The sequence below is a fragment of the Podarcis melisellensis genome (genome assembly GCF_964234715.1).
Source record: "Podarcis melisellensis genome assembly, chromosome: 8".
NCBI lineage: Eukaryota > Metazoa > Chordata > Lepidosauria > Squamata > Lacertidae > Podarcis > Podarcis melisellensis.
This window is the reverse complement of record NC_138540.1, coordinates 9,342,284-9,355,378: the sequence shown is the minus strand read 5'-3', so window position 1 is coordinate 9,355,378 and position 13,095 is coordinate 9,342,284. Positions and strand designations below refer to the sequence as shown.

Genomic DNA, 13,095 nt, shown 5'->3' with positions numbered 1-13,095 from the left:
CTTTGGAAACAGACTTACTGAAGGAACACTGGAGATGGCCCAAATAGCACTGCATGTGGCATGAGATCGTATCATATCACAGGGACACCTTTGAGTGGTGGTTGGTTAGACTGCCTTAAAATTGATTGCTAAAGCCAAGGTTCTGACAAATTTGAAAGCTGAACAAATTCTTTAGGCAATTGTGTAATAATTGGCACCTCCTTATTGAATGCATTGACCAGAACAGCATGTCGCAGTAAGTCCAACTTGCCAATCTGCAGGGTTCCCTGAGGAAAGACCATTGCTGTTTAAAAACCAGCATAAGTCTGTAATTTAACAAGCCTCTGACTCCCTGCCTTTTTTTTATTCTTCCATCTCTCAGATTGGATTTTGTTTTGCTCTTTTCAAGGGTGTGGGTATTAATTGCAGCAAGCTGCTAAAATGCATGGCTGGCTCAATGCGAAAAAGTCCCTTCTTTCTTACATCGCACCTCACACTTGCATCCTCCAGGGATTTGGGGGCAGTTTATGTTTTCAAAAAGTCTGTTTTAATAGGGCCTGACTGTTTAACTTCCCACAGAATTGAAGAACTCACCTGCGGTGGGATGGTGGAGCAAGTTCAGGAAGCCTTTGGGGAGACCATGACCTCTGTGGTGGCACTCTGCGCTCGGTACCCCATTGCATGTGCAAACAGCATTGGCCTGCTGTGCACGATACCATACACCAGGTAGGCATGTCCCACCGTGGGAGAGCTTGTGAGCAGAGTATCCTGTTACATGAGGAAACGTGTCCAAAACCAAGCTTTACCAATAACCTGCAATTGTTCATGAGAAGCGTTTTTAAAAATGGTTGGTGATGCCTCCCTCACCTTTCTGTGTTCATTTTCTGGTTGCACTGCTGCTGTTTTGTTATGCCACCCCTTCCCCCACCGCTGGAATTTTGTCTTCACAAACTGGGTCCCCCCCCCAATCTCATTTTGAATTACTGGTAGTATTTTTATCAGGTGCAGTTGCGCTAATAAAAAGTTAGACAAGTAAATACAAATTGATTTCATCAGTGCTGCTGACCAGGAGGGAATGATTACAGTGGTACCTCAGGTTACATACACTTCAGGTTACATACACTTCAGGTTACACACTCCGCTAACCCAGAAATAGTGCTTCAGGTTAAGAACTTTGCTTCAGGATAAGAACAGAAATCGGGCTCCGGCGGCGCGGCGGCAGCAGGAGGCCCCATTAGCTAAAGTGGTGCTTCAGGTTAAGAACAGTTTCAGGTTAAGAACGAACCTCCAGAACGAATTAAGTACTTAACCCGAGGTACCACTGTATAGGAAATGCTTAAAAGGCCAATTTCAGTAATGTCTCTCTGAAATCAGCCCTTTAGTTGGTTATTATGGGAAGGGCGTATAATTCACTGGTAGAACACATGCTTTGCACATAAAAGGTCCCAGATTCAATCACCAATGTATTCAGGTAGGGATGGGAAAGAGTCCTGTTTCGACGTGGCTCACCAGGTTTCCAATCAGTGTTGATGTAACTGAGCTGGACGGAACAATTGTCTGACTACTGGTATATGGCATAAAGGTCTCCCCATTTTGATGCAGTTTAGAGCAGTTCCTGATTCTTCCAGATACCAGCCCTTTAGTTCTTTCCCCCCTAAACTAGTTCTTTTCTGACCTGGTTGAAGAAGAAACTAATCAAGGGGGACTGGGAGAAATAGGAGCTGCTTTAAACCACACCAAACAGGGAGACACTGACACTTTTTTAAAGCACCAAGTCCTACTGAACTGAAAGGAATTTACCTCTGAATAAACATGAATCTTGCTTGTGAGAATAGGCATGCTGGGATTATTATGGGGAATATAGGAGCATACATTAAATGCTATGTAGAACTGTAGCAGTACTTCAGTTTCTAGATGCTTGTGGAAGAGCAATGCCTTAGTAGCTCTAAAGAGCCCTAGTGTGAAAAGGGATAGAGTAACTCCACGTTGTATTGAGAATGCCAAGGCAGCCCGTATCAGTTTTTATGTCCAAATTTGCCTATAGATAGTTAAAGATCTTGCTCTTCTTTCTGACCATAGCTTCACCATGGGACTCAGCATTCAGAATATAATTAGAACAATAAAAATAGTTAAGCACAAGACACCATGGTATTATATACAGCAGCAAAGCAGGAAATGAGATTGACAGTCAGTGGAAGAAGATTGGAAAAAATTTAAAGACTTATTTACAGAAACATTGTAAAATTAATGTATGTTAGAAGGATGCTGGAATGAAGTTAGATGGCTTTAGCAGAAATGTTATAAAGAATTAAGTAAAAATAGATTGTTAATGGGCCAAAGGGGGAAAAGTAAGGTTAGATTGTGTTAAGATAAATTATAGGACAAAAACTGAGAAAGATGGAAAGGATTTGCTGAAATAGCTAACTGAACTAGAATACAAAAAAGGGATGTGTGAGGAGGTCGATGAAACAAGTAAATGAAAGATAAGATATGGAAATATTGGATGTGTTTTTCATTGTTTCTGTTTTTGTTTTGTTAAGATAAGTAGTGTTTTTGGGTTTTTTATGTATTGCAATGTATTGTTTTGTTTAACTTTGTTTTTTTCCTTCTTTCTGTAATCCTTAAACTCTTAATAAATATTACTTTTTTAAAAAAAGGAAATGAGATTGACAGACGCTGTATATTTGTCGTGTGGTTTCAACTCGGGCGTGTATTAAGAGGGCTAAAATGTTACTGTCACCCCACTGTCGTGGTTCATGTTTCTGGGCAGGAGTGAAGAGAAGTGCCTGGTGCGGAGTGGCCTCGTCCAGCTGATGGATCGCTTGTGCAGTTTAAGCAGCCAGACCGAATCCAGCTCCAATGAGAAGCAAACAAAGAAGCAGAAAGTGGCCACCATGGCTTGGGCTGCATTCCAAGTGCTGGCCAACCGTTGTGTTGAATGGGAAAAAGAGGAAGGTAGGAGGGGCTTGCAGGCCTGGCCCTGGTTATGTGAACTAAGATGCTTGGCAACATATTTGTGCAGTAAAGAGATATGGAAGCTTTTGGTTGAACTGATTGTTTCGTGGCAATAACTTAGTGTAAATCTCCCCTGGCTCCTTTTTGCTTCATTGTCCATCTACACTCTCATTTTCCAATGTTGCAGCTCTCTTAAAGCAGGCATGGCCAAACTTGGCCCTCCAGCTGTTTTGGGACTACAGTTCCCATCATCCCTGACCACTCGTCCTGTTAGCTAGGAATGATGGAAGTTGTAGTCCCAAAACAGCTGGAGGGCAAAGTTTGGCCATGCCTGTAAAGCATCTCATCCCTTTTGGCAGCTCTTCACTTTTTCAAGTTTCTGACTCCTCGACTTTTTCAGACTAGTTTCTAGACTGGCTTGTGTACAGCATTATCACTTCCCACCTCAGCCCCTTTTAGCTAATCAGGAGATAGACTCTTGGAGATCCTTATTTTTCTCCTTGGCTGCCAGACTCTGAACTTTTGACACTCCTGTGCACAACTTCCTGAGCAAAACATCCTATTATACTTCTAATTCTCTTGTGGACTTTTGACTTTCCTATGCAGGAGAGCATCTAAATCAAAAGCAACCATCTTCTAACTCAAGTTTTACAACCCCAACAAAAATGTCTAAAAGGCCCACTCAGGACTATACTGCTTTTAATGGTGTGTTTTTTTATGTTGCTGTATGCCACCTGATATTTTATGAGTGGGTGGTATTTAAATACTTTTATAAATCAATAAATGTTTCTACAACCTCCAATCTACATTTTTCATTATAGGTGTTCTCCTTTTTCTAATAGCTTTTCAGTGTGTTTTAGTTGGATCTCATCAACTATGATCCCATTTATATTCCTTTTGCAGGTGGATCAACTGAGGCTGTGCACTCAGGTTTGGCTCGCCAGGTCTCCAGTCTCTTAACCAACCACCTGGCACGTGCCACAGAGTGCTGTGGCAACCAGGCAGCTGGAAATGATGCCCTGCAAGATGTGCTCAGTCTCCTGAATGATCTGTCTAGGTACTGCCAAATTCTTGGTCTCTGGATCACACTTTAGACTAGAATGAACTCATTTTAGCAATGTTGGTGGCAGAGCTTTGGAGTAAAAACAACAACAAAAAACTATTTACATTTTTGAGTGAATCCTAAATATTTGAGCAGCTTGATATGCTATGCTGCTGGACCAAAAGCCATTTGGGTCGCAGAACACCCACAGTTTCCTGTAGCACATTTTCTTCTTAGTATGTTGTGTCATTAATGTAAATAGGAAGATTAATTTGAGTTGACTCTGCAATCTTGTTGTGACCCTTGAATTTTGTGGGAAGTCAAAGGGAAGGTTTTGTTGTTTAAAATGACTCAGCCAATTTCAATGCCTTTTATTTTGTCCAAAGCTGTGTTGTTGTGAGAGCTGTCCTCCTGCCTTTTTCCATGGAAAGTGGAAAAGGTTGCCTTGTAATTTGGCCCCCAAAGGGTCATTTTAAACAAAAAGACAAACAAACCCACTGTTAATCCCAGCAAGAGCTGAAACACATCCCAAATAAATGGTTACAGTACACAATGGTTCCCTGATTGAAGATGCATTGCTTCTAGTCTTTTTAGCTCTGTTTCTACTCTCCAGTTGAGAAATCACAATTTTGCCAGGCTTGGAACCCAAGTTGTATAGAACATCCTGTTTTCATCTGATTTTGTTTAAAGACACACTCTCTCTCTCTATATATATATATATGAATCTTTATTTGCGTCAGCCATTGGCCATAGCAATAAAACAACAACACGATATACAAAGAATAGAAATAAAAAGTCAGGAATATAAAATACATTTTAGGGATTTGAATCAATAGTCAAATAGTGGATCTTATTCTATTTGCCCCAGCTAAAAACCTTGCAACCTTTGCTGTCACCTGCTCATCTTGATCTGCCAAGAGAAAGGACACTGTGGCAGTGACTGGGCAACCCAGAATGAACAATAAAAGAGGGGTGATAACCTCATTCCTCAAGTCTTTATAAAGAGTGCAAGCCAGAAGGGCACATGCCACCGATTTGTTACTGCCATCTCTTTTTTAAAAAATGCATTCAAAGCTGTTGGTGTTTGTCTTCTTCCAGGAGTCACATTGGCAAAGCAATCCTAAGCCAACCAGCCTGTGTATCCAAACTTCTCTCTCTGCTCTTGGACCAGCGTCCCTCTCCAAAGCTGGTCCTCATCATCCTTCAACTCTGCCGTGCTGCTCTTCCACTCATGAGTGTTGAGGACTGTGGGAATGTCGAATTGCCACCCTGGAGTTACTCTGTGCCCTCCCTAAACAGTGAGCAGGATGACCCCAGTGACCCAGCTTCTAAAATTGCCTCCCTGCTCTTAGCAAAACTGGCTGATTACGTGGTACCAGGTAGGGAATGCTCAAGATCTTGAGAAACTAATCATTGCTGCATGAGAATTCAGGGAGCATCTTTCACTTTTGTGATCCTCCTTTTATAACAGCTTGGAAACCTCCACAAAACGTTACAGGGGTGGGTCACAGAAGCACGTTGCCTCAGTGCTTCCATTGTCTGCCCTGATCTCCCATAGCCTTTTTGGGGGTCTGGACCAGCCACTTCCACCCCTATGTTCCAGCACAGCCTTTAAGGTTGCCTTGGAGTCCTGTCTCAAGCCTCCCATATATGTACTTAGCCTGGACCTCAAGGCTTTTCAGAGAGATACTCCCAGTAGCTGGACCACAAGTGTGGCTTTTCTTCCCCAGAGAACCTCTATTGCTCAAATTGTAAGTCTGCACATTCAATATCCTTAGGACAGGACAGGACCATTTCATGCTGCAAGTTTGTTCTCCAGTGAGTGGATCTTAAGAGGCTACCATGAAATGGTTTTCCTGCAGACAGAAATGCCTTTTTTGAATATTCCTTGAAGTAAAAATCATGTGCCAGGAAAAACTAGCAAGGCTTTCTTTTCCCTCTTCCATTGCTCTGTGGCTTAACTTAGCAAAAGATCAGAACTGGGAAAGGAGTTTCAGGAGCTAGCTAAACTTCTCAAAACTTAGATCTTTTTGTCTCACCTAGGCGATTGTGGGGAGGTAGTGTTAACCCGTTAGTGTCTCAATATTCCCGTTTGCAGTTTAAAGTATTACAGTCCAAGCAGGACTCTAGCATCCCATTTTGCTGCATATGCATATCTATAGACCAAGCCTACACACATTGGAATCAGTGTGAGACATTTTTTTTCAAACTGACCTTTGGAAGCCTGAGATACCGTATTTTTCGCCCTATAGGACGCACCGTCCCATAAGGCGCACCTAGTTTTTTGGGGGGGAAATAAAGGCGAAAAATTATTTCCCACCCAGGCGCGGGGCTGGGGCGGGGGAGGCCCGCCCGAGCTTCCCCCAACCCCAGCCACCAAACAGGCAGCTCTCTGCAAGCCGTGGGAGCCCAGCGCTGGCTCCCGCTGCTTGCTGAGAGGTCCGTGAAGCCTGGACGCGCTGATCTCAGCAAGGGCAGGCTTCAGCATGCAGGCAACTCTCCGCAAGCAGCGGGAGCGCTCCCGCTGCTTGCGGAGAGGTCAGCGAAGCCTGGAGAGCGAGAGGGGTCGGTGCGCACTGACCCCTCTCGCTCTCCAGGCTTCAGCGAAAGCCTGTATTCGCCCCATAGGACGCGCACACATTTCCCCTTCATTTTTGGAGGGGAAAAAGTGTGTCCTATAGGGCGAAAAATAAGGTACTTCAGGATTAGGACAATAGATGGTCTCATCATTGTAGCTAGGAGTTATGTGATTAGCTTGCCCATTCCTGTAGCTTGGTATAGGTCAAACTATGAATTGAATTAAATTTCTTTAGTATTTGCATACTACCAGAAAAGGTGTAGAATGTGTTTACAGCTATTGCTTAAAGCTTGTTTTCCTCGCCTGCAGGATGTCAGACGGTTCTTTCTCCAACTGCTTCTGAACCTGATACTTCATTGACAAAAGCCAGCCCAAAAGGTTCCCTTAAAGGAGACAAAGATCCAGGAGAAGAGAGTGAGGCTGTGGATGGCAAACTTTCCATTTTTATACATAAGCGGGAAGACCAGTCATCTCATGAAGTGCTTCAGCCATTGCTGAGGTAATTTGAGCTCTGTGGAACGCAGTTAAGAAATCTGGATGCCGCAGCCAACATTTATTCTGTGTTTTATTCTTCCTTTTGTAGTAGCTCAGAAGGTCGGCCATTTCGCCTCGGAACAGGAGCCAATATGGAGAAGGTGGTTAAGATGGATCGAGATATGACCAAAGTAAGGGCAAAATAAATTAATTGTGTGAATAGCTTAATCTGCTTTGCAAGAGTGAAAATAGTAATTACAATTTTTCCCCCAGCAAGAAGATGTGGCTTGCCAATTGATGCTTTTGTAGTTAGCCTGCAGGACTAGAAAAAGAGGGATTTCTAGTGATAGTTAGCCTTAGGGTAAATGGCATTGGCCTGTGCATTCCAAATACTGTGTGAGTTGCAAAAGAGCTGTTTCTTTTTCAGAGTGGTTGCTGCGAAGTGATCACGGAGGAAGCAGCTGCCGCTTTGCGGAAGGCCACCAAGTGGGCACAGTCCGGATTGATCGTGAGCGTGGGGCCACCGGTAGAAACGGTCAGTCCCGAAAGCACCAGTGGCCTGTCAACTGGAGACAAAAAGAAAACAGCACAAATCTCCATTTGCAGGGAACGGAACTCAGAGCTTGCCAGGTACAGAATTTCTGCTGGTGTCCAGAATACCGTGATGTAGAGTGGAAGTGGACTCTACTCTTCTACCCTAGGTTTAAGTGGGGACAGGCATACAGTGGTGCCCCGCAAGACGAACGCCTCGCAAGACGAAAAACCCGCTAGACGAAAGGGTTTTCCGTTTTGGAGGCGCTTTGTAAAACGAATTCCCCTATGGGGTTGCTTCGCAAGACGAAAAAAATCTTGCATCCCCCCCCCCGTGGTTTTTTTCCGCTTTTTCCGCCCTTTTCTTAAGCCGCTAAGCCGCTTATCAGTTGTTCCGTTCTTAAGCCGCTTAACAGCTGATCGCTGGAAGCCGCTTGACAGCTGTAGCGCTAATCCGCTAAACTGTCAATGGGCTTGCTTCGCAAGACGAAAAAACCGCTATACGAAGAGCCTCACGGAACGGATTAATTTCGTCTTGCGAGGCACCACTGTATATCTATGTTGCTTAGAGATGGTCACAAAATGGTGGGCATAGGACTTTTCTACTCAGAGAAACTTAAATATTCTTGTAAGTTCTCCAAACCAGTTGTAAGCATATCCCATTTCAGTATTTTCTCAAAAACACATGCTGTTGCTGCTTTCGTCTTATGGCTTTATCAGCTGCTGAGTCACTAAACAAGGTACCGTATTTTTCGCCCCGTAAGACACACTTTTCTCCTCCTAAAAAGTAAGGGGAAATGTGTGTGCGTCTTATGGAGTGAATGCAGGGGGGGGGGGCAGGCAGGAAAAGCCCCCAAAAGCCGCACACAAGCTCTGTGCGGCTCTTGCGGCTTTTTCCTCAGGAGGGAGAAGGGACTAATGTGGCCAGTCAGTCCCTTCTCCATCCTCGTAGAAAAGCCTGCAGGAGTTGCACGCTCCTTAAAGCATGCGCGGCTCCTGTGAGCTTTTGCGGGAGGTGGAAGTATTGCCATAGCCACGCGCAGCCTCTCCCTGCCAGAGAGGTTGCGCGCGGCTAAAGAGGCTTCTGCCATAGTCGCACTGAACGCACCTTGAACGGCACCTTGTTTTAGAGGGGGAGAAGAAGAAAAAATTCTCCCCCTCTCTGTGCAGTGCCTCCTGCCATTTCGCTGGAGGAGCGCTGGGCAGAGAGGGGGAGAATTTTTTTTCCTTGTTCTCCCCCTCTAAAACAAGGTGCATCCTATGGTCAGGTGTGTCCTATTGAGCGAAAAATATGGTATTTCTCACCTTTATCCACTAATCCCTTTTATCAACTTCCAAGGCTTTTCTCCTCTTCATTTTTTTCCAAGCACCAAGGTCTCATACACAGTCATCTTTGTAAGTTAAAGGTCTTAACAGCCAAAATCTCGGCCACACAATTAGTTTGTCTAATCAAAGGTCACTCTGACCCCTAGTTAGCTTCCCTGTAGACCAGAGGTAGGGGACCTCTTTCAGGCTGTGTGGGCCACAATCAGTTGTGGGCAACCTTCCAGAGGCTGCATCCCAGTGGTGGTCGGGGCCACAGGCAAAATTGATGGTCTTACCTTTGTACAGGGCATCATATTCTACCCACTCAAAAGTTGAAGGTTTCTGATTTGCTTTATGTTTCTGACATGCACACCCATGTCTCCATCCTTTATCCAGGCAAGTATCACCACAGTTCAAGGACACTTTCCTGCCAGAAAAAGGCAACGGAGGGGCTAATGGAGTAGGGCTGGTAAAATGTGGGGCTGGGCAGAGAGGCCCTGAGAGTTCTGCTTGAGGTTCTGCTGCAGGCAAAGATGACATGGAGCCAGATCTTTCCACTACTGTCATCCACTTGGTTTCACCCACACTTGCTAATCAAAGAGTTATCTGGGCCTGGCAGGGGTGGATTACAGCCCACCATTCATTTTTCTCAACAGAACCGACCCTGTGAGGCCCTTCATCAGTGGCCATGTAGCAAACAGCATGGCGGCAGAGGTGATTGCTTTGCTCCACAGCTTGCTCATGGCACCAGAATCCAATGCAGCTCAGATATGGACAACCACAGCTGAAAAAGTAAGTCAGGGAAGGATCCTTAGTTTCTTGGGTGTGAACATGAAAGTTGGGGGGTCACTTGCCCAAACTGCAACACGAGCTTCTTCTGTAAGCATAAAAAGTCACCTAGAATTCAGTCAGAAGACAGCAACTATGCCAGTTCTCCACACCCTACCCCTGTCCTTGTTTTCCTAACCTTTTATAGAAAAATAAAAGCTTATACCAAGAACAAACTTAGTTGGTCTCTAAGGTGCTACTGGACAATTATACACACACACACACACACACAATATATATATATATATATATATATATATATATATATATATATATGTGTGTGTGTGTGTGTGTGGGTGGGTGTGGGTGGGTGTGGGTGTGTGTGTGTGGGTGGGTGGGTGGGTGTGTATATATATATATGTATATGTGAAAAATAATTTTTTTGTGTATTTCTCCCACACTCCCTCAGGTCCTTTCGCGTGCTCTGATGTATATTCCTCAGCTGGGAAAATATGCAGAGAGCATCCTGGAGAATGGCAGCAGCAGCGGAAGGAAACTCGCCAAGCTTCAAAGGATCGCTCGCCAGGCAGTCGCTGCTCTTTGTGCTCTTGGTGGCTTCAAAGAGACGATCAAAATTGGCTCTGAAGTGCAGGTGACTGGCCGTGCGCCCTTTAATTCCTCACCCCACCCTCTGTTCTGCAAATCAGTGGCAAAGTCTCTGTTTGACGATATAAAACACTGCCATTCTTTCTGTTATGGCTGCCATGTTTCTCTGTGCCGTGTGCTAGGTTTATTACTTCATCCATAGCAGTGAATTATTTATAGCCCCAGATAAGTCTAACCTTCATTCCTGACTGTTCCCTCTTTCTCTTTTCAATAGGTTTTGGGTAGGGGAATAGCAGGAAGCATTGGAGTGGTGGCATCTATTAATGAACAGGAAGGTATAGCAACGGTCAAATTTCCGCCTACCAGTATAGACTGTAGAAAGACCTCCCAAGCATCAGACATTTTAACTATTCCATTATCTAGGCTCTGTGTTCCAAGATCAGAGGTAAGGTCATTTTAAAATCCAACGCTGAGCGTAATACTTCAACCATGTAAATAAGCCGACAAAAGTTGCTGGCCTGCAGTTTTATTTTACTACCCTGCTATAGAGACCAGTAGCTTCAAGAGAAGCCTTCTCATCTCTGGCCACCATGGGAACATAGGAAACTAACCTCAGTTAGTTGTGGATTTGTAATTGCTTCATACCAAGTGGGCTGGGAGAGAAAGGATAGGCTTCCCTTCCTCTGTGGCCAGCACAGAACCCGTGTGGGATGCTGGAGATGGGACAGAGACGCATTCGTTTTCTGCTAGCCCTCTTACTTCCCTGCATGAGATTATTTGTCACATGGGTGAGTTGTTGCATGCAAGGCTATAGGACTGAATTGTCAAATTCAAGCTGCAGTTTTAAATCTGAGCAGCTTTTTAGAGGGGGCACTTCATGAGCGGGTTATTGTTGTTGTTTTGAAAAGCTGACGTGGGGCAGTTTGGGCATTCTGTAAGGAAGGCAGTTTGAAAGTTTTGTTCCAGTGATATATAATGGAAATCATTGAGGTTTTGTGGCTATCTTGCCATTTTCTTCTTGGTTTGTTACTTTTTAAACCGTGCAGTGTGTTTTTGTGATGATGTAATAATGAGGCTATATAACTCCAGGTAATTCCCTCATTTCCCAGAAACTAACAACTTGAATTTAACTTTTTACCGTGCCCCCTCCTCCACCACCACCAGGCATTGCCTCTCCATAAACTGTCCATTACTGAGAAGGTAGTACAGGCAGTCCAGTCCATGTTGCTTCCTCAGGAGGGAAGTCTCTCTATTCATACCTCACTTCCTGCAACAGGAGATGGCTCAACTCCAGTAATGGCAGTGGTCCGACTCCTTGCTGAAATTAGAACCAGGTGAGTGGTGGCGGTTCTGGCAGTGGTTGAGCTGTGGCTGGGAGGCAGGTACCACGAAGGGCTGGGTGCTCTGCTAGTTGGGTTGGAACTGTAGGGTTGCCATATTTTGAAGAGCAGAAAAGAGGACATAAATGCAGACTTCTACTTTTAACTATGGATCACTATGATGCCTCTACCCATGAAAAAGAGGACATGTCCTGGAAAAAGAGGGCTTATGGCACCTCAGAAGTGAAGCGGATACAGGGTGAAGACAGATAGGGAAGGCAGAGCTCATGGTGAATCTGATGAGCTTCTCTCTGCCTGTTTATTAGTAAAAGTGTAAAATGAACACTTAGTAATTGATTCATTACTTTATTAATTGTAAGTTCCTTGGGATAGGCAAAGCAGCCTAAAATATTTTAAATTTTATATAGAATATTATAGCAAAGAAGGGCAAAACTGCTCCATTCAAGAGAAATCTTTGGCGACATTGCAGAGGGCAGCCCGTCAGTATCATGGATAGAAGGCTTCCGCTTCAAACTTGTAGAAACAGATTTTTTGGAGCTCTGGCCTAGAGAGGAAAAGTGCATCTCAGCTGTGCACCGCAAGTGCACTTCCAGATCACTCACTGCTCTACATTATGTCTGTCTTTGCCCTTTATTCAGCAAACAGCAAACATATTCACTGGATATAGTGTATGGCTATACTGAAAGGACTTGTGCCACTTTCAGACAACCTGTTTGTTGAACTTTTATCCTGATTTGTTTGCATAAAGTTTGCAAGGAGGGTCTATGATAACAACTGTATACAGGCAACGACTCATTTACATGCGTCCGATTGACGTTCAACAGCGCACGCTTGCAACGTGGCAACCTGGAGGCTGCCGGAAAAGGAGGCAGGGCATATCAGGGTGGGGTAGGCTTATGCTCCCTCTGCTGATGTCCGCGGGGAGGGGGGGTCAGGAATATTTTCCCCAGCCTAATCAGTTGTTGCCTGTGTTGAGCATTTGTTCTGATTTGTTTGCAGGAAGGTTTTATTACGTTGCGTCAACTATTGTTATCTCATGCTTTCTATTGCCTTTTCCCATCACTTTCTTTATCACAAAAAGCCTAGTGAGACCTAATGAACAGCTAAAACCAGTAGTCCTAACTAGCAGGCAAGGGATTATTTTCCCCAAGACGCTTGTTTCTGCCAGCAACACAGAAGGCACCTGCCAGCAATGCAATCTGTGTAATCTCGTGTATGTTCTGGCAGGATTTTTCAATCCTTGTTGTCCTTTTTGTCTCCTCCTCTTCCCTGTCTCCCAAGAGCATGCCTGGTGATGGCACAGTTGCTGGAGGATAGCTCCTTCTGTGAAGAATTCATCCAGCAGTGTCCAGCTGCTGTGGAAGTCCTCAACCTCGTTGCCCAGGAATGCAGCCCTGGTAGGAACTCCGTCTTACTTAATGCAGCAATGAGCTTGGCCCATATTTAAGATACAGTGTGTGTTTTTGCTGTGGCTTGCGCCCGCAGTTTGGTTGAAATAAGGTTGGCAACTAGGTTTG

The 13,095-nt window shown here is 44.6% G+C and overlaps 1 protein-coding gene across 4 annotated transcripts in view; it reads left to right on the top strand.

The window, feature by feature from the left end:
• The window catches only part of HECTD4 (HECT domain E3 ubiquitin protein ligase 4), a 124,999-nt gene that overhangs the window by 77,157 nt on the left and 34,747 nt on the right, over nt 1–13,095 (top strand). For all 4 annotated transcript variants that reach the window (XM_081923233.1, XM_081923231.1, XM_081923234.1 and 1 more), the window contains exons 33-44: nt 559–705; nt 2,750–2,934; nt 3,838–3,991; nt 5,075–5,355; nt 6,864–7,053; nt 7,138–7,219; nt 7,456–7,658; nt 9,521–9,656; nt 10,102–10,284; nt 10,513–10,683; nt 11,403–11,572; nt 12,860–12,975. In XM_081923233.1, the coding sequence (XP_081779359.1) occupies nt 559–705; nt 2,750–2,934; nt 3,838–3,991; nt 5,075–5,355; nt 6,864–7,053; nt 7,138–7,219; nt 7,456–7,658; nt 9,521–9,656; nt 10,102–10,284; nt 10,513–10,683; nt 11,403–11,572; nt 12,860–12,975 (2,018 nt within the window). The remainder of the gene's footprint in view (nt 1–558; nt 706–2,749; nt 2,935–3,837; nt 3,992–5,074; nt 5,356–6,863; nt 7,054–7,137; nt 7,220–7,455; nt 7,659–9,520; nt 9,657–10,101; nt 10,285–10,512; nt 10,684–11,402; nt 11,573–12,859; nt 12,976–13,095) is intronic.